Source organism: Trematomus bernacchii, unplaced genomic scaffold (genome assembly GCF_902827165.1).
Source record: "Trematomus bernacchii unplaced genomic scaffold, fTreBer1.1, whole genome shotgun sequence".
NCBI lineage: Eukaryota > Metazoa > Chordata > Actinopteri > Perciformes > Nototheniidae > Trematomus > Trematomus bernacchii.
In genome coordinates this window covers 8,092,918-8,112,501 of record NW_022987720.1, presented here as the reverse complement: position 1 = coordinate 8,112,501, position 19,584 = coordinate 8,092,918, and the positions used below count along the sequence as shown (strand labels likewise).

Sequence of the window (19,584 nt, the reverse complement as noted above, 5' to 3'; positions counted from 1 at the left end):
TGATGCTCTGAGAGGTACTGTATATTTACAATAGTGCAGCTTCTCTTGAGCTACAATTTTAGCTCACTAATAGCGCATTTCCACTGCAGGGCCTCGCACGGCTTAGTACGGTATAGTTAGGCCTTGGTAGGCCAGGCTCACTTTATGCTGTGTTTCCATTACAGTTTAGGAACTGGGTAACTATAGTAACGCAGTGTAGGCGGAGCCGTGACGTCATCTTAAATGCGAAAACCAACATCAGCCGTTAGCTGTTACCACTCAAGAGCTCACAGCTCCTCATATCTGTTCAGAAACTAGACAAAAGTTAAACAAGTACAAACCACAGACTGTCTGTGTCATGGTGAATACAGTCGCTGGTTTATTTATGTCTGTATAGGCCGTTGTTGTGAGTGTGGACGGTCGGAGCATATACAACGTTAGCTTAGGCGATCTCCATTCAGAAAACACGCATTTTAAAAGGTTTTTCGCCTGCCGTCTTGTCTGCAGACTTGTCAAAGCATTAATTCATGGTTTTTACTAACCGGTATCAGTATGTTGTTACTTCGGCATCATTTTGAAACGTGTATTACAATTAAATCACGGTAAAATATGTTCATTTTGTTGTAGTTGCCAGCGATTCTCTCACTAGTTTAGGCCCGTAAAATATATTTATACCCAATGTCCATGGGTGCAGCAGTTATTAAAAAAAAAAAAAAGTGTAATCTATTGTCTGAGCCACATTTTTACCTGGATCATTTACCATAACAATTGTCCCACCGGTTCACCTGGTTTACAGGAATTTCCCGGTGCTGTTCGGAGTGTTGCCAATATGACTGCGCCTATGCGTAACTGCACATGTATCTGCAGACTAAACCTGTATTTAAGTGTGCAGCCGACTTCCTGGTGAAACTCAACAGGCCTGAAGGTTTAACTGGCAGAACCAGCTTGCCTTCCCAGAAACTCAGTCCTCTAAAATATCCCCTAACCTGTGAGCAGGTGCCTTAAAGAAACATGAAAGAGCTCAAATCTAGTGAACAGAATCTATTTAGAGCATCTTGGCTTTTTCTTGAAAACATGTTTTTAATTATGGTAATTCAATCATTAAATATAATATTAATATAAATACATTTGACGGTTGGGGGACATTCTCTGTTGAGCTAAAGTGTTTGTTTGAGTACAGTAAATATACAGGGCCTTAAAAATATGTATATGTTTAGTTGTTATACATTTTAATGAAAAACACTGTGGGTCAAAACAGATCTCTACAAAGTGGCAAATTAAAAATGTGAATAAAATATAACCTAACAATGTAACTAATATTGTAAGCGATTGGTAAGGGTAATCTTGCAGAAAACGTTGCATAAGATTAAAGGAAAATGTAAAACAATTTATTACATTTTGAATGGTTAAAATCTGGCAGTGTAAAAATGATAACTAGATAACTTTGGGGGTACAGGAGTATATCAACAGAAGGCCTAAATATGTGGGTGGCATATATTAACGTTTTCATTTTGAATTAAGTTTGCAAGTTAAAGTTACAAAGTAAGTGCTGCCTTGTTTGATGAGTTTGTGGAAAATAATTCCTTGAATGTTATTATCAATATAAGAATGATGACGTTAAATAATCCATTGAAAACCATGTATTATCATGCACGTTCAAAACATGTTCTTGAACAAATCTCTAGAATGAATTTGTTAGTGAGAAAAGTAAACAATACAGAAAGATACAATCACAAGCACACCAACCACACTGGTCCCAAGTCTCACACAGAGATACCACACTGGTCCCAAGTCTCACACAGAGATACCACACTGGTCCCAAGTCTCACACAGAGATACCACACTGGTCCCAAGTCTCACACAGAGATACCACACTGGTCCCAAGTCTCACACAGAGATACCACACTGGTCCCGACATCCATGCCAACCCAGACTCAGGGACAGTTTCATCCCACAGGTAATAAGGCTGTTAAACACCTGAACTGTTGAAGCAAAATCTGTTAAACACCTGAACTGTTGAAACAACATCCATAATATTCATCTGGCTGCTACTTAGAAATGATTTGTATTTACCTAATACATCATATTCCAATAACTTGCTTATAGACTCTTATTGCACTATTTCACTATTTTAAACTATTTTAATTTTTGTATTTACTATTTACTTGCACTATATTCTTCTGTTTATCTGTGTTTTGTGTTGCACTGTTGGAGAAGCCTGTGACCTAAGATTTTCATCGACATAACTACACTGTAGCTATGTTCGTATGACTAAATAAAGAACCTTGAACCCAGGGGAGAGGAGAGGGTGCTGCAGCTTCCTCAGCCTTTTCTACAGGTCCTGATTACTGATGGGGCTGCACCTGGAGGGAGTCAATCAGGTTTATATAACAAGTTTTTATACAGCACCTTTCAACACAAGGACATTCAAAGTGCTTTACAAAAATGAAAGACATTAAAAGTCTCCTATTATAATATTGTTAGGCAATAGCATAGGTCTTAGATATATGCAAATATATAAAAAACATGTCTATGAAGTGTTTTTCTCAAAATACCAAACAGATCACCCATTGTAGCATGCCTCATACCCCTCTATTTCAGCCCTGTTAGCTGATTCTGGGTCAGTAGTTTAAAAAAAAAAAAGAGGGGGGGAGCATATGCCTGCTCAGAATTCTACCCAGATACTCAACTAAATGCTACCGTGATTAAACGCCATATCACGTTCAAAATCACTTCAAGCTTTATTTCTGAAACAGTATGGAGCTCATATACTTTTTCTCTTGCGGGTTTACCACAAGGTGAGTTCCTTTTTTTATTTCCTGCTTTTTTCCACTACAGTATTAGCTCTGAGTGTTAGCGATGCTTGCTAATGTAAACACAGAACATATTACTTCCAAAACGTTGCACATTGTTACTGATAGCAACGTTTCTGATAGGGCTGTGGGTCCACATTTCCGATATTACGTCTTATCGGACGCAAATCTGGATCAGCTCCGTTAGAGATTTGGGTACGGAGGAAAAGAGAGAGGGTTTTGTTTTCTGACACTTTGTGAGTTCCCTGACACACCGGGGACACATATTTATGTATAAAATACATCAGAGAGGGCATTTTGCATGATAGGAGACCTTTAGCGTTAAGAAATAGTGCAGTTGAAACAACCTCTTAAGTCTATCACTGCCTTACAGGTGTGGAATTCCCCTTGAGATGCAGAACAGTGAAGTGGAATAAAGCAGGTAATATCAGCATAAATGGAAATGCTCTCCCTGCAGCTCAGAGAAATGTTGATTGAGGTGTTGGGCGTGTCTTTGAACAGGTGACACTGTTTGTGTTGCAGAGCGAGACGGGGGAGGGAGAAGGAAGGAGAATGAGGGAGGTGGAGAGGCAGATGAAGTTATTTATGCCGCAGCAGACCTGCAGAATCGACCCACAGTCATGGCTCTCTACAGGTTGATCTGTGCCACGGCTCTGCTCTCCCTCCTGACTCAAGGTAAGGGTCCTCAGCTGCACCACACACTGACGTAAAAAAATAGTAGGAGTAGTTGTTGCTCCATAGAGGGAAAAGTACTACTGTCAAAACGTAATGTGTGTATTTTTTATGATGATTTCATCTGTAAATTATGTTTGCTCTGAGTGGAAATCCTGCATTCAATTTTTTATTACATTGCCTTAACTGAAAATATTGCACTTAAAAGGATCAAAATGCAGAGCCGAGTTCATGTAATTGAACTATAATATGCATAAAAATGTATGAATATGATATAGTAGAGAAAATGTTTTCTTTCTTACATTTTCTTTCATTTGCATTTAAAGAAATTATTTACAAAAATTATTTCTGAAGGGGAAAAACAACCAACTGTTTTTATTGAAAATAATAAAATAAATCATTCTTGGAAGTTTGCAGTAACTTAGTTGTTGTTGTTGTTAAGTTGAATAAAAGTATTATATCTTCCATTAAAATGCGAGAGATGTCAAAACATGACTCATTTGAACCTTTGCAGCTTTTGTCTGCTGGGCAATTCCTGATAATTATAGGTGATAACGTGAGAGGAGTACAATATGTGTCCAGTCAATCACTGTCAGTGTCCTTTATCAAGCCTTCTTCTACATGTCCCATTCTTTTATTAGATCCTCTGAGAGTGAAGCAGCTGCCAGGCTTTAAGTGATTTATTAGTCATAGAAAACAACTTTTAGTTCTGCTTTAAATGTCCATTGTATTTTATTACTTAATTATATATTTAGTGTAATAGAATTGCCATTTTTAAGATGTAGTTATAATCAAACTCATATTGATTGATTTTCCTTAGTTTTAAGTTATTTTAAATTAATAGTTCACAATAATAATAGAAAATGTTGAATGTAAAAAAAATGAATATTAGGTACTTGGTGGTGTCACCCCCCCCACCCCACCCCCCCCCCCCGTACCCACCCCCCCCCCCCCCCTCTGTCTGTGAGCACACTTCATGGTGGAGAAATGTTGTGCTCTAAGAGAAATGTGGCCTTTCTGGTCTCTATGAATGTTTGTATGTTTGATTCAACAACGGAGGCAGTAAAACCAGTTTGTTGGGACACCAGACAACATGTTACACAACATTAACTATGTGCAAACGGCAGATGAAAAAACACGCCAACTCATAAATAACACACAAAAGAAACAGCAGTGTCTGTCAGGGCTATTATTACTTTGTAGGTATTTTTGATATTGCTGTACTAGATCTTTTTCTAAACAGATGTAATGGCAGTAAAGATGGTTCTATGTTTCCAGTGAAGCATGTCATTGTTTCCAGTGTTCAAACAAACAAACCTGCAGGTGTTCATTATATAACACCAGGATGAATACCGGGTGGGGCTCCTCTCTTTTATTTCCCACCCAATTCACTTAATTTAATGTTATTTATTAATACAATTATGTATTCATTTGTATAACATAATGTCATACGTATGTGGGTGTGTGCATATATATATTTAAAATTAAAAAGAACTAATCAAATAAAAGTGATGCCAAAACCTAACAAGAAATGAAAGATAAATAAAAAACATGTAAAAACATAACTACCAGGTTTTTAAAACATTATATCTTAAATTGGTGAACGATTTTTATAAAAGAGTTGCCTTAAGGGAAATGTAGGATACAGTGCCTGTGTGTGTATGGTAATAAATGACATGGATATAGAATTTAATAATAATCTAATTAATATTATTAAATTATCCCAGAACAGAAGAGAAAATTAAAGAAAAGTAGACCGTTCTTTAGTGAGTTAGGCAAACTTGAAATAAAACATTAAGTAAATATCATTATAGAAACATAAGTATGTTCATAACTGTTTCATCAATATGTTTGATTTTCTATTTTTCAGAGTCTCATTCACAACTAAATGGTAAGTCAAAGTTTTATGGACTTTTTTCACATGTACACACATTTCATTATTGTTAGTGTTGGCTGTAAAAACGGTAATGAGTTGGGTTATTTTTAACAATTTGCTTGTTATATATTTGCTATTATTTTGTTCATTCATGTTACAATTCATTTTTATTATAAAACACAACAACTTAAAAAAAGTAGACCCCCTGCTAAAGACCAGTGTGTGCTGAACTCAATTACACTCAGCGCCACACATGAGAATGAAATGAGAATCCCATCAGGGGCCAGCCTCCAGACACATACAGTTTATTAAAATGCTATTATCTATTCCAAACAAAATGTCGTCCACAAAAACTCTAAAAAGTTGCTTCGTCATCATATCATTTACATGTCATAAACAGCCTATAGACTTCTGGCAATCAGATGCACATACAAACCTCAAAATTACAAATTAACTTTGCAGTCAATCAGAATCAATCAATATGACAACTCGATATAAAACCCGGGAGAGCAGAGGGGCTCACTGTGTTGTGTTGTGTGTCTCTGTCAGTGTGCGGTAAGCCTGTGCTCAACACCAGGATCGTTGGAGGACAGGCGGCCCCTGAGGGCAGCTGGCCCTGGCAGGCCAGCCTGCATCGATTTGGGAATCACTTCTGTGGAGGGTCCCTCATTAACAGTGAATGGGTGCTGACTGCGGCTCACTGCTTCCCAAGGTGTGTCCTATATCCTATAATGAAATGTATTTATGTGACTTAATTCATGAGGAAATATTATTCTCATTTTCAGGTTCAGATTTGTATTTTGTTCCTCTACTGTGACATGTCTCCATGCTTTAATGTTCAGAAAGCTCTTTATTGTTCTCATACTGCCTGTGCTGCAGCACCTCTTTTCACCCTCTGTCTGAAACCAGAGCCCAGTCTGCTCTGATTGGTTAGCTGGCTGGCTCTGATGTGATTGGTCAACCGCTTAGAGATTTCCCGCCCCTTAGCCTATCATGTACAATTTGTTGGAGCGGGGGGTAGTACTGTGAACCCAAGCACTACTTGGTCATTTCTGCACAGCTCTTCCAGTTTTAATTCAGATATACTGCTTTTTTTATAGTAATTGGTCATATTGTTATAGTTTCTTTAATTACGGTACATTTAGTCTTATATCTGGTTTGCGTTATAATTGGTTACATTTATTTTACTTTATAATAGTTTATAAGTAAGCAAATGCCCTTTACAGTATGTGAAGAATTACTTTACCTGATTCTGATCATTTGAATTTTCATGAATCAATCAATTTATAATTGTTTTAATTTATGTCACTAAGTGAGTTATCATCAGTTTACTATGATATAAGTTTACTAATATTTTTCTTTTTTAACTCTCCAGTTCCGGCACAGCCAACCTGATTGTGTATCTGGGTCGCCAAAATCAAGAAGGCGTCAACTCTAACGAGGTGTCGAGGATGGTTACACGGATCATCAATAACCCTAACTACAACTCCGGGACGAGCGACAACGACATCTGCCTCCTGAAGCTCTCCTCTCCGGTCCTCTTCACCAACTACATCGCTCCCGTGTGCCTGGCAGCCTCGGACAGCACCTTCTTTAGCGGCACCGACTCCTGGGTCACCGGCTGGGGGGACGTCGCATCTCAAAGTGGGTTCAGAAGGCAACATTTATTTTATTATTGCAAGGTCACAACTCTGTTGTTTAAATGCAACAAACATTTAGATTTCCATTGAGCACTTAACTGAGCACTCATAAGGGTGTCCCAAAACAAAGACATTTCAGAACACACTGAAAAATTGCACAAATTACAAAAACTTTTCACAAACGTCAAAATCAAATCAGAAAACTCAAACATATTTCACAAAAACATAAAACAAAAAAACCTCAAAATATATTTTACGAACCACACATTTAACAAACATTACATTTTGTCAAATGTCATTGTGTTATGTATAAGGTCGTTTTAACATTATTAGAAACACAAAAAATGTTTGATGATACGTTTTAGCACTTCATAATTGCAGTAGTTGTAATTCATTGTAATCTTTTTAAAATGCAGTAAAAATCCTGTGCTCTTAAAGAAGTGTGTATTTGTGTCTCTTCAGTTCCTCTTCCATCCCCAAAAGCCTCATGGAGGTGGAGGTGCCCATCGTGGGGAACAGGCAGTGCAAATGTGACTATGGAGTGAATACAATCACAGACAACATGATCTGCGCCGGGCTCCGGGCCGGAGGGAAGGACTCCTGTCAGGTGAGCATCTTTGACCCAACCTTCTCCAATCCTTTCTGTTACACAGTATCTATCTTAAAATGGTGCAGGTGTACCCTAATACAGTGGTTCCCAAACTTTTTGTGCCCAAGGCACACCAAAGGACAAGTAAAAATCTCAAGGCACACCTATTGTGCAAAATAGCCCTTATAACACGTGTTATCACTCATATCATGTAAAATATCTGTAAATGTGCATAATTATTTACTAATGCCAAATAAAATGTGACAAAGACAACTATATTACTCATGAAATATTTATTAACGAAATATTTCAGAAATTAATTTGAAACTTTATCAAATTAGACTTCATCAAAGCAGCAACACACTCATTTAAACCAGACAGGTCACAACATTAAAAATGAGGCAAACACTCAGCAGAAATTCAGCACAGAGAACTGTCAATGCAAGGAAGCTGCACTGTCCATGGGCCTGAACTACAAATTATAAATGTAACATTTCAGCAATCAGCATTGAAACATGTGCTATTGTAAATATTTTTGCCAACTGACAAATTAGTGAGATACATGTGCCTGTCGGGCGCGCAGATTTTTCTAATCCTTGGTGGCACTGAGGAGAGGGCCACTCGCAAGTCCTGTTCAACAGAGAGCCGTGACCTCCTGTTGTTCTTCATGTAAACCAGAGTAGAGAACGCCAACTCACACAGGTAGGTAGTGGGAAAAAGAAGAAGTTGCTCAATCGCGTGGTGGGAGATGCTTGGGTACTCCGATGCAGAAGCCAACCAAAACTGATCCAGTGGGAGCTCACTAAATTTGAGTTTCAGTGTGCGGTCCACACGGAGCTCTGCGCACTCCTCTCTCTCTTTCATAGTGAGCTTTTCTGTTGGGAATTCCTGGTGGAATGGGTCTCGGATCCAGTCATAGTCCTCGATGTCAGCCACACGTGGAAAATAGCGGTCAAACCTCTCTTTTAAGGTCTGAAGGTGTTTGGCATATACAGCGCGCTCCCTAGCTGCCTGCGGCACAGCTGATGCCAGCGGGAACATGTCCATGGAGCCCTGTTCCAAAGCCTCGCGCCACAGGATAAGTTTGCCCATAAACCCCCGAATCTTGTCTGTGGATGATAAAATGTTTTCATTCCTGCCCTGAAGCTTGGCGTTTAACTCGTTGAGATGCCCAAATATGTCAGCGAGGTAAGCCAGCCTGGCGCACCACCTCTCATCCGCAAGCTTGTCTTTATGTGGGACAGCGTGTTCACGTGAAAACTCCAAAAGCTCTTCCCGAAGCTCATAAAGACGGGATAGGACTTTCCCCCGTGACAGCCAGCGTACCTCTGTGTGGAGGATCAGGCTTTGGTGGTCGGCTCCCATCTCGGCGCACAGCTGGGAGAAGAGGCGAGATTTCAGGGGCCTTGATTTGATGTAATTCACCATCTTCTCCCGTAGTATGGCTTTCCATTTCTTTGCAGAAGAAAAACATCTCTTTGATAGAGTCAGCATCAACAAAAAGAAATGTTGATGCTGACTCTATCAAAGAGACGTTTTTCTTCTGCAAAGAAATGGAAAGCCATACTACGTTTGCGAGACGTTTGCCAGAAGTTGGGCAGCCCCACTTATGTCAGTAGATTCGTCTATTTGTAGGGAAAATCTGCCGCTCGCCTGCAGTGCCATAAGACAGGTAACTTTCATGATACTGTCTGCTGACAGTTTTTTTCCTCTTTTCTTTCGGTGGTGGGTTGTCGGCAGTCTCTGCACTGGTGGTTGGTAGTTTGCTCCGCACAAGAAAGCGCTCCATTTTCCCTCTTGCGTGTTTCTCTGTTTTAATGTTGTCCTTCAGCCTTCGATGTGTCACGGTCTTATAATTCCCACCTGTGCAACTGCGTTAACAGCGAAATATGGGGTTCTGTGAGGATTTTTTTTAAAAGAATTGTTTTTAGGTATAGAGTTTGCCTCTGTATTATGAAATGAGTGCATACAAAGTACTGATATAGTAAATAAAAAAATAATTATTTTTGTGTAGTTGTATATTGCAATAATAACGTATGGTTGTCACAAAATCCCACGGCACACCCGGACTTGCCTCACGGCACACCAGTGTGCCGCGGCACACCGTTTGGGAAACACTGCCCTAATAGACTGGTGTCTGGATGACGTATTTTTGTTGTCTGACCCTGAACTCAGCATCTTACTGTTTCCCTCCACAAAACACATTCATGATACTAGTTTTGGTTCAAGTTCTACATATTCACACCACTTTATGGTTTTTGAAGCATTAATGCAATCGAACAGCTAACATTAGCTGTGAAGGAACAACAGCACAGTCACATGACTTCACCTTTCCACCGCTAAGCTAAAGGTGGTTAATGTTCGATGACGTTTAGTAGTGTCCTTTAATTTCTGCAACTGTGCTCAGAAATTCACAAATGGAGTATTTTACTGACGTATTTTATGTTGTAGAACAAAAACAAAACGGAAACATTTGAATGCAGGATCAATACCCTTTAAGTAGGTACTTTAACTAGGCTAGATTTAGCTGATTGCATACTCAAAGAAACGTTACTTGTAGTGGACTATTTTCAGAGTCTGGAATTAATATTTTTACTGCATTCAAGAACCTGAAGACTTTCATATTTGACCTTCCGCAAAGACCCTTTTCTAAATGTACCTCTCATTAAAGGGGGACTCAGGCGGTCCGCTGGTGAGCAAGCAGGGCGGCCGCTGGATCCAGGACGGAGTCGTGAGTTTTGGGAACGGTTGCGCCTTACCTAATTTCCCAGGAGTCTACTCCAGAGTTTCCCGGTATCAGGCCTGGATCAACAGCCTAATCACCAGCAACCAACCGGGCTTCGTCACCTTCACGTCCACAGGGACTGACAGCGACCTCAGCGTGTCCTGTCGCGGCCTGCCCCCCCTTCCAACCTCCGCCCCTACATCCCCACGTGAGTACCTGTCACCTGTCAGTCATTTGCAACAGAAATGTGGAAAAGCCGGATTTAATATGGTTGTTTCATTTTGTTGAAAGATTAGAGTCAAAGGTTTTTACAGAGGAGATTTTGGAAATGTCTTTTTCACTCCATTAATTTGAAAAAAACATACTTTACATCAGACCTTCAGAATTTAAATAGGAATACAGCTGTACATTTGATTGTATGCAAGTGCTACTCGATCTCTTGAATGAGATAATACGCATTTTTAGAAAGTGGCTATTAGAGATATATATTGTAAAACTCTTACATGTTGTACACACTACAGGTGAAAGGGTAAACATTTTACTGATAGATATCACCACAAAACTTCCCTAATAGATCACTTGCATGAAGGCATATTCACATCTTAAACTGCACTGTAACTTTTATCCATGTATTTTTTCTTTTAATGTTTCTTTTATTATCTTTTCCTTTTAATGACTGATTTTAAATGCCATTTTCTTAATGTCTTTCATTTTTTGTAAAGCACTTTGAATTGCCTTGTGTTGAAAGGTGCTATATAAATAAACTTGCCTTGCCTTGCCTTGCCTTGCCTAAGGCAAATATTTGTTGTATTACAAGTTCTCTGAAATACTAGTGTTACATTTTCAAATGATGTATTATGTACTGCTCGCTTTTGAAATGTACACAAATAGAGAAAAACTAAATGTGTATTTGGGATGTTTCCTCTTTTTATAAATTCTGTTTAAGCTTGTTCTACTTTACATTGTAGCTATATAATTAATACTTTGAAAATTGAAGAACTATTTTTGTGTATCACTCCACACGAAAGTTCACCCTGAAATGTTTGCTGTATTTGGAAACTTTCAAATATTAAGTTCTGTGTAGTACTGTGTCTTCAGCACCTGAGTTTAATATCTTTACATCTGTACGTTGTGATTGTACAGCAAAGGTCACTCCACAGCCGTCAAACTCTGGAAAAACCACAACTCAACCTCCACCCACTGATAGGAGCTTCAGGACCTTATATTCCAAAACCATAGTTTTTCTTCATCTAACACAAGATTATAGCAGTTTTACTCAAGTACTGTACATAAGTACAATTTAAGGTATTTGTACTTTGAGTATTAACATTAACATTATTTAATAGTTAAATAACTAACATGAGTTATTTGATAAGACAAATTACAACAACAAACATCTCTTAAATGTATTTGTTAGTAAGAAAAGAACAGAATAGTGTTATATCTATAATAATACATCTCTTTTATAGAGTCACTCTCATGAGTACTTTTATTTGTGATAGTTTAAGTACAGGGCAGGCTGATGATACATTTGTTCTTATACTGTAGTAGTATTATTGACTTTTTTTAAACCCCAGGCTGTATACATGTTCTTCCTTCCTGTTTCATTAATCATTTCATTGCTTCATAGTTTAAAAATGTCATTGTCTAAACGTGGTAGTTAGCTTTATGTGTTTTTGTACACTCTGTTGTCAAATGTCAAAATGTCAAATGTTTGTCTTCAGTTTTGTTATAACAACCAAGCGTGTGTATCTGCCCATCTAACCTCTCATGCTAACATAGCCTTAAAGCCTAATGTTGTTTGTCTTTATGGCTGTATGAACAAGAAACACTAGTGGTTTTGGTCTTTATAACTGATTAAAACAGTGTTTTATTGACTGCTTTATACCAATATGGACTGCTAGCTCATGCCTTACCTCGTCTTTTGCAGGCCACATTTTCAGAATCTGAATTAAAAAAAATGTATATCTTGAGGAAATTGGGTTGCAGGACACTTGCTCCATTTGAGAATAAAGTAGAATATAAAAACATTGCTTAAAAATTTGTAAGTTATAGAAAAATGTGCAATGCATAATGAAAGAAAATAAAGATATTTATATATTTACATATGTAATTCAAGTTAAATGTCCAATAAATGGTCAAATACAATAATATAGAATACGAATATTTATATTGACATAAGTTAAAGTAAGATTGTGCTGCAAAAACATACAATTAAATAAAGATACTTAAATAAACATAAGTAGATGAATTAAAATGTCCAATAAAAGATCAAATAAAATGTAAAAGGGTTTGGCTGCTGATGGTTAAGTGAGTCTCTTGGTGAGGGAGGAGTTAAGAGTCTGATGGCCACAGGCAGGAAGGACTTCCTGTTTGATGGCCACAGGCAGGAAGGACTTCCTGTTTGATGGCCACAGGCAGGAAGGTGGTGCTCTGTGGAGCATCTTGGTGTAATGAGTTGTTCTCTGAAACTGCTCTTGTGGCTAACCAGTGTGTCATTGAGTGGTTGGAAAACATTTTCCAAGATGAGCCACACCATGAACAGCCTCCTCCTCTATGACACCGCCTTCAGAGAGTCCAGTTGAGGTTTTTTTGTGGCTCAAAAACTGATGTCATAAACAATTATTTTTTCAAAAGTTATTAATAAAACTAGGTTTGGTTCAGGTTCATTGCTTTGCTGTTTTTTGTGCTATCTACTGACTAACCCTTTTCCTTTTGTCTTTGTTTTTATCTGTATGTCTATAGCTGTGTTAAGTGCTTTGAGAGCAACAAGAAACTAACGTTCAGAAATCTGATTGTGATTGTTTCTCCAGCTGTGTTCTGTGGCAAAGCCCCGAGGAATTCACGTATTGTGGGAGGAAGCTCGGTGGCGACGGCCGGCGAGTGGCCCTGGATGGTGAGTCTGCAGAAGAACGGGAGTCATGTGTGTGGCGGGACTCTGGTGGCCGAGGACGCCGTCTTGAGCAACGCCGAATGCTTCACAAGGTGAGACACCTGGAATAATGGTTCCAACAAATGACGACCAAAGTATGTCCAACTTTAGTCGTAAGATGGTCTTCTCAAAGGCTGCATTGTCACTGCTTTGTAACTACAGTGTGCGAAAACCACAGACGTAAGTCTAGCCTACAACAACGCACTGTGTCAATGGTTTTTATATTGGACTTTATGGAAACCGCCTATTTTAAACCAATCAGAGGTTTGGAAGTTTTGAGTTCTCTTCAGTCAGATGTCTAAAGAGAACTAGATACAACGTCGGAGGCGGGGCCCCGTTCGTTCCTATGAAAGTGGCACATGAAGCCCGAAATGGAAAGACTATAGATTCAAAAAGTACCCGACCTGGGCCCATAGAGCATGAGCACTTGAGTTTTCCTTTAGCCCCGACTCCAATCTCCCACTCTTGGTTCCGTCATGGAGAGGGAAAAAACTCTGGATTCTGCATTTTTACAGCTTTTAGACTCTAATGATTTAAATATTGGATAGAAAAGTGTTTGGACTGGGTAGTTTTTTTTAAGCTAAAAAAGAATTATCCGCTGATTTACAGACGTTTCTTTCACAATGTAATTCAATTGGGAAAAAGCATGTTAGGGCCAAAATGATGTAATTGACTGGAAAGTATGTGTAGTACCGTCGTTTGGCAACTTCGAAAATGTGCTTAAACAGCCAGCGCTCTTCCTGGGGGCTTGCTCAGTCCTGGGAATTCGGTGCTCTCTGGAGCGGCACAGCCATCTTTGTAGGAAAGCTTTTATAGCAAAGGCAGCCGCTGTCACTTTCTATGCTGAATGACTGAATGATAACTAAATGTTGACTTATGCTGCATAATTAATCTACGGATATATTTATATATATTTCGCGACAATTCAGGTCTTAAATTAAATGTTCTGTTTCAGGGTTACTGTAGTTCAGCAATTATTTTAGATACTTTCATTAAACAGTCAGCAGTTGGCTGCTACCGTATTGTTGTTACAATCAACAACAATGCCAAGTTACAAATAGTTCCAGTTGAACCAGTTCGAGCTACTTTACTGTCTGCACAGGTTAGTATACATATTGCGGTCGGTCGCAGGTATCCTCAAAAGATGGCCAACCTGCTGTTGATGTTGTCTCTTTCCTATTCCTTATGGAGTGTTGCAGGGATACCGTATTTCTGTAGGGGAACCTTGAAGTGAGCATATTCCCGGTTCCCTCTGCAAAAATCCAATGGAAATTAGATTTTTGGGTTATTGCAGAAAGTATGCCATGTGGCAAACAAACGATTATGATAGTTGCATGTTTTGCTCAACAGAATAATCCCTTATGTTAACACCACTTTTATAATTCTTCAAAAGTAAAAACTAACGTTAGGCTATACGCAGGAACCATACGACTGTCACATGGCTACGCTAAGCTAAACTAAGGTCATCGCTAGGCTAAAGATGGCTAATGTTCAGGGGGGTTACATTAAGTATTCACATTTAGACAATAGTGAGCTACGCGCTTTTAAGACAAGCTTTAGAAATTCACAAAGAACATATTTACCGATGTATTTTATGTCATTAAAGGTAGGGTAGGTAAGTTTGAGAAACCGGCTCGAGATACACTTTTTGTTATATTCCATGGAATGCTCTTAACATCCCGATAGCAATGAATATCTAAAGTGCTTTGACAAAAAATCCATAAATTCATCTGTGGAAGCCGTAATACTGTAAAAAGTACGACCAATCATTTTAGCCGGCCCGGCTAAAATAACTGGATGGCCTACCTGCCTGTCAGCCTTCCATCTGTGCACAAACTTATCTCGTGCCCTCATTGGTCATGTGCGCGTTCGTGTGTGTTGGAGGAGGGGCTCTGTAAGGAAGTGGCAAATTTTCTCCGGTTGTGTATTTTCAAATTCTAGCGATCTCGAGCCGGTTTCTCAAACTTACCTACCCTACCTTTAAACAAACAAATCTCTGAAGCTTATTTTAAGCATTTAACCAAAATGTTTTGACTAATTTCAGGGTTTTAGGACTCATTCTGCAGGTCAATATTGAGTTCATGTTTTATCTCCCACAGTTCCCCCTCAGCGTCTGATTGGACCGTTGTGTTGGGTCGGCTGAAACAGAACGGGTCCAACCCCTTTGAGGTGAAAATGAACGTGTCAAACATCACTCTGAGCATGATGACGGGGTCTAATGTAGCCGTGCTGCACCTGCACACCAAGCCCACCCTGTCCGACTACATCCAGCCCATCTGCATGGACAATGGACGGACCTTTTCCGTGGGAACGTCCTGCTGGGTTGCTGGTTGGAGCTCTGCGAAAGGAGGAGGTGAGATTAAACATTTTTGGAATTTGCACACTAATATAGGCACTTACAAAGTACCTCAAGTCCAAGATTTAGCAATTTAGATGTTTCATTTCCCGTCTTTTTTTTTGTTCTTCCACTCTTCAGAAGAACAAGTCCTGCAGGAGTTTAAGACCTCTGTGGAAAATTGTGGGAACGCGTCGTCGAGTGACATTTTATGTACCGGCACTTTTACACTGGATCCAGTAAGTTATTTCCTTTTTCTTTCTTTATGTAGTTAGCCTATATTTCTGTGTTGCTCAAAGTTTTAATTTAGGAGATTATTTCACTATCATATGTTTTTTCTGTTTTATCAATGTGTTTTAGGGTCTTTTAACATTGGACACTTAAAAAATTACATTGGAAACACAAGTTGAACCTTTTTAAAATAGGTACAGACTTAAATGTAACACTATTTCTACAAGCCATAAGAAGGTATTGTTTGTGCAGCACATCAGAACGGGGGTTCATACAAAACTACTGCTTATATTCAAGTATGCAGACTATCAAAACTATACTCGCATGTCGGCTTAGGTGGTATTTTCCTTTATTCTATAAGCACACATCAAGGAGTATGTGAATATTCATATATCGTTTTTTGATTAATATCTACATAATTAAATACATAAAGATTTTTATTTTATTTTATGTGATTTACTTTGTGTACCCTACAGTGTCGTATAGTTCGTTTTTTTAATAGTTAGTTAGTCATTTTATATATCACGACTGGCATAGCACAGTTGCACATTTGCAGAAATAAATAGTTAAATAAATAAAAAGAGTTAATGGATGACATACAAATGTTTTTTATTGTGTAGTACAAAAATGCAAACATGTATTTTATTTCCTTTGATGTATAGCTTCTAAAGCGATGATTGAGAGTGGTATCTTTTTATAAAAGTGTATGTTGATTGGTTTTGATTTTAATTAAGAGGTAATGAAGTAGTTAGGGTTAGGTTTCTTTTTAATTATATATAAGATTATCAGCAAGACAATCAGCAGCTTACAGAGGTAATATTGTTTCACCATCCCTCCTAAATGTTGTGTGTCTGTGTGTTCAGACTGACTCTGGCGGTCCGATGATGTGTAAGCAGGACGGCTCCTGGTTCCAGGCGGTGGTGCTCTCAGCTGAAAGCACAGCCAATAAGACCAGAACAAAAGCAGCAGTGAAGAAACATACAAGACTCAGCCGCTTCGAGAACTTCCTGGAAGTAAATGTGGGTTTCTTATCTTCAGACACCACCAACTCCACCGCTGCCCCCACCCCCACGCTGCCCACCAACAGCGGGGGGAGCCCTGTTCTCTCCCCCCTCTTCTTCCTCCTCCATCTCCTCATCTTCTCCACCTGTCTCCGACTCTTTTTGTAGAAAGCTCAAACTTTGTAAATTGTGATTTACATGATGTGGCGATCACAAATGAATGTAATCTTTATTAACAAATGTCTTAATTTAAGAGAAGATTTAGCTCAAAGCTGCATCTATGACTTAATTTTGTGAGCACTTGGCGTAGAGAGGTAGTTAAATCCGACATCCGGGGGGAAATAACAACTTAAGGAGCTGCAATAAGCACAGCAATGCAAAAATAAATCCTATCAGAGAGGCTAATTTCTGTTTAAACAATCCTTATTCAACTGCAGGGTACATGTTGCAGAAACCTCCTATTTTAAGGAAGGAAAGGAAGAGTTAAACACTGTGTCCACACAGCGTCTCTTTCTGAGCGCCTTTTTTCATTTATGTCTGCTCTAGAAACCAACACTACTTTTCACACTGAGCTAAACCTTTGAACCGTTGTTTTTCTTATTGAAACACAAAAATAATGACGTCACTTTAAGACAATTAGAGGAGTTAGAAGTGTTGACGACATCTGTAGAGAAATCTAAAGATGTTATTTGGGAAAATGAAGAATAACTCCAAAGCAGGAGATAGAAGAAGGTTAGCGGGCTAACATACTAGTTAGCATTTTGTATGTTTTGTTGAGCATAAAGAGAGCGGCCATACAGGTTAAAAAACGCTTGCTAAATCCACTTCGTAGAATAGGGAGAGTGAGAACAGTTTATGCCTAGGGGTTTAAATCAGTTTCAACTTCATCTCTCTTACTTATACATTAAAAACATTATTAGCTGCCTTGGTGTTTTTGTGGATAACAGACATGGAAAGAGAAAATATATTTTTTTAACTGCATAAGTAAGTCAAGAAACATATTGTAAATATAGAGAAGAAATACCACACCTTTATGAAAAAATATATAATGAAGATGTAAAAACTCTGGGCAGGGAATATGCAAAACTGTACACTAAGGTACAGGATTGGTGGATTTTTCTTTTTCTTAGAGTTCCCAACCCTGAGGGTTTTACAGAAAGCAACATTTTATATATTTGTAAAGAAATGTGTGCATGTACAGAGATACATTTCTAAAAGAAAGTTAAAAATAAACGTTTAAATATGAATTACTTTGAAGGAGATTAACCTGAAGCCAGCTTCACTGCTCTATCACAAAATAAAACATGATTACATTCATTTTGTGATCCTGTACGCGAACTGCTCCAGTCTAAAAATGAAGAATAGTTTGAGCTGCACTGAAAAAAAGTCTGGTACGGTTTATGAAGCTATGGACCATACGGCTAAATGCACGTTTTTTTATAATTATTTTTTTAATGAATACAATAATGAAATGTGTGAAATCTTTGTAATATATAATCTTCTACATACTGAGGAATATTTTGTGAGAACTTTATAATTGTTTAACCTCAAAGTGGCATTTATTATGGATCGAGACATTACACACATGGCCTTAACATCTTTTACAAAGACGTCAACTCCAACTGACGTAGAAGCAGATGGTGTATATTGATACAATTGGACGGATTATTGAACAAATGTAAGATTTAAGGAACACTGAGAGCCCTTGTCTACCTCATAATATCATGGAGCTAACATGTCAACATCTATAAAAAACAATATTTGCTCTTAAAATACTTCAGCTGCACTTTTCATGGATCATAAGTCTGCCAAGTCTTGCCGTGGATTGCATGCTCTTTAACTGTGAAATAATTGTACAATTTGTTTTGATTTGATGCCATAATGACCTTTTTGAAATATTTCTGTGTTTTTTTTACAAACATCCAGAAGCATATTAATAATTCTCTTTATTGTTTTGGTTCGTATCGAGATGATTAAATACATAATGAAAATGTGTTGTTGTGAGTCCTTCTCTCTGGTGCGCTACATTTTCACTTAATTATAAAAATAAAAAGATTCTGAGCCCACCCGAGAAAACCACCATTTACAGGTTGGGGTCAGTAAAAAATGTGGATAGATAAATCGTTGCCTATGATAGATCAATAAATAAATAGGGGTTTGATGAAAGAGCATGGTTAAAGGGGCCCTGTTATGCTCCCATAGATGAGAGTAACACCTACGTCACTTTCGGGCGAAAAGTACGGCCCCGCCCACTTTTTGGGGAAAACAACGCTGTCATTTGAATGGCGGTCAATAGAAATTCTGAATTTTTTGCCAATCCGATCAGAAATTTTTGAAAACCGTGGATTTTTGGATCTTCAAAGAGCCCGATTACGATGGCCAGTCAGGCAAACAATTACATCAAATCATTTGAAATCGACAATTGGGCTCGATATATGGTTAAATTAAAATCAGTAGGCAAGGCTGTAATTTTCGCCGGCTGTTACTCTCATGAGCGAGGCGGAAAATAATTGTTTTATCATGCCAAAAAGCTGCTGTGTCGTTTATTGCAGGGGTTCCCAACCCCCGGTCCGCGGACCGGTACCGGGCCGCAGAGGTGTTACTGCCGGGCCGCGAAATAGCTGTGAGTTTATCGTAATATTTGCAGAATTATAAATATATAAAAATATTTTATCATAATATTTTTTCAAAAAGTGTTTAATTTTCGCACCTATGCCACCAGTCATATTATTTCATCCAGTAGCTCGTGCACACGAGCATGTTACCGGTGCGCCAAGTAGGAAGAGGAGCG

General features: G+C 38.5%; 1 protein-coding gene and 1 long non-coding RNA gene across 2 annotated transcripts; both read left to right on the top strand.

Annotated features, from left to right (window-relative positions):
* The first annotated feature begins 2,293 nt into the window (after nt 1-2,293).
* On the top strand, nt 2,294-3,325 carry LOC117492393. The gene is made up of 3 exons (XR_004556850.1): nt 2,294-2,360; nt 3,166-3,213; nt 3,315-3,325. It is a non-coding gene; the product is annotated as an uncharacterized LOC117492393 (long non-coding RNA).
* A 48-nt stretch (nt 3,326-3,373) lies between these two features.
* On the top strand, nt 3,374-18,786 carry LOC117492392 (transmembrane protease serine 9-like). Its single transcript, XM_034142652.1, is given in 12 exon segments — nt 3,374-3,467; nt 5,335-5,355; nt 5,890-6,052; nt 6,716-6,984; nt 7,443-7,457; nt 7,460-7,587; nt 10,241-10,502; nt 11,438-11,497; nt 13,108-13,279; nt 15,326-15,579; nt 15,703-15,800; nt 16,656-18,786. Coding segments are annotated over 12 exon segments (1,803 nt in total). The 5' UTR covers nt 3,374-3,412; the 3' UTR covers nt 16,962-18,786.
* The last annotated feature ends 798 nt before the right edge of the window (nt 18,787-19,584 follow it).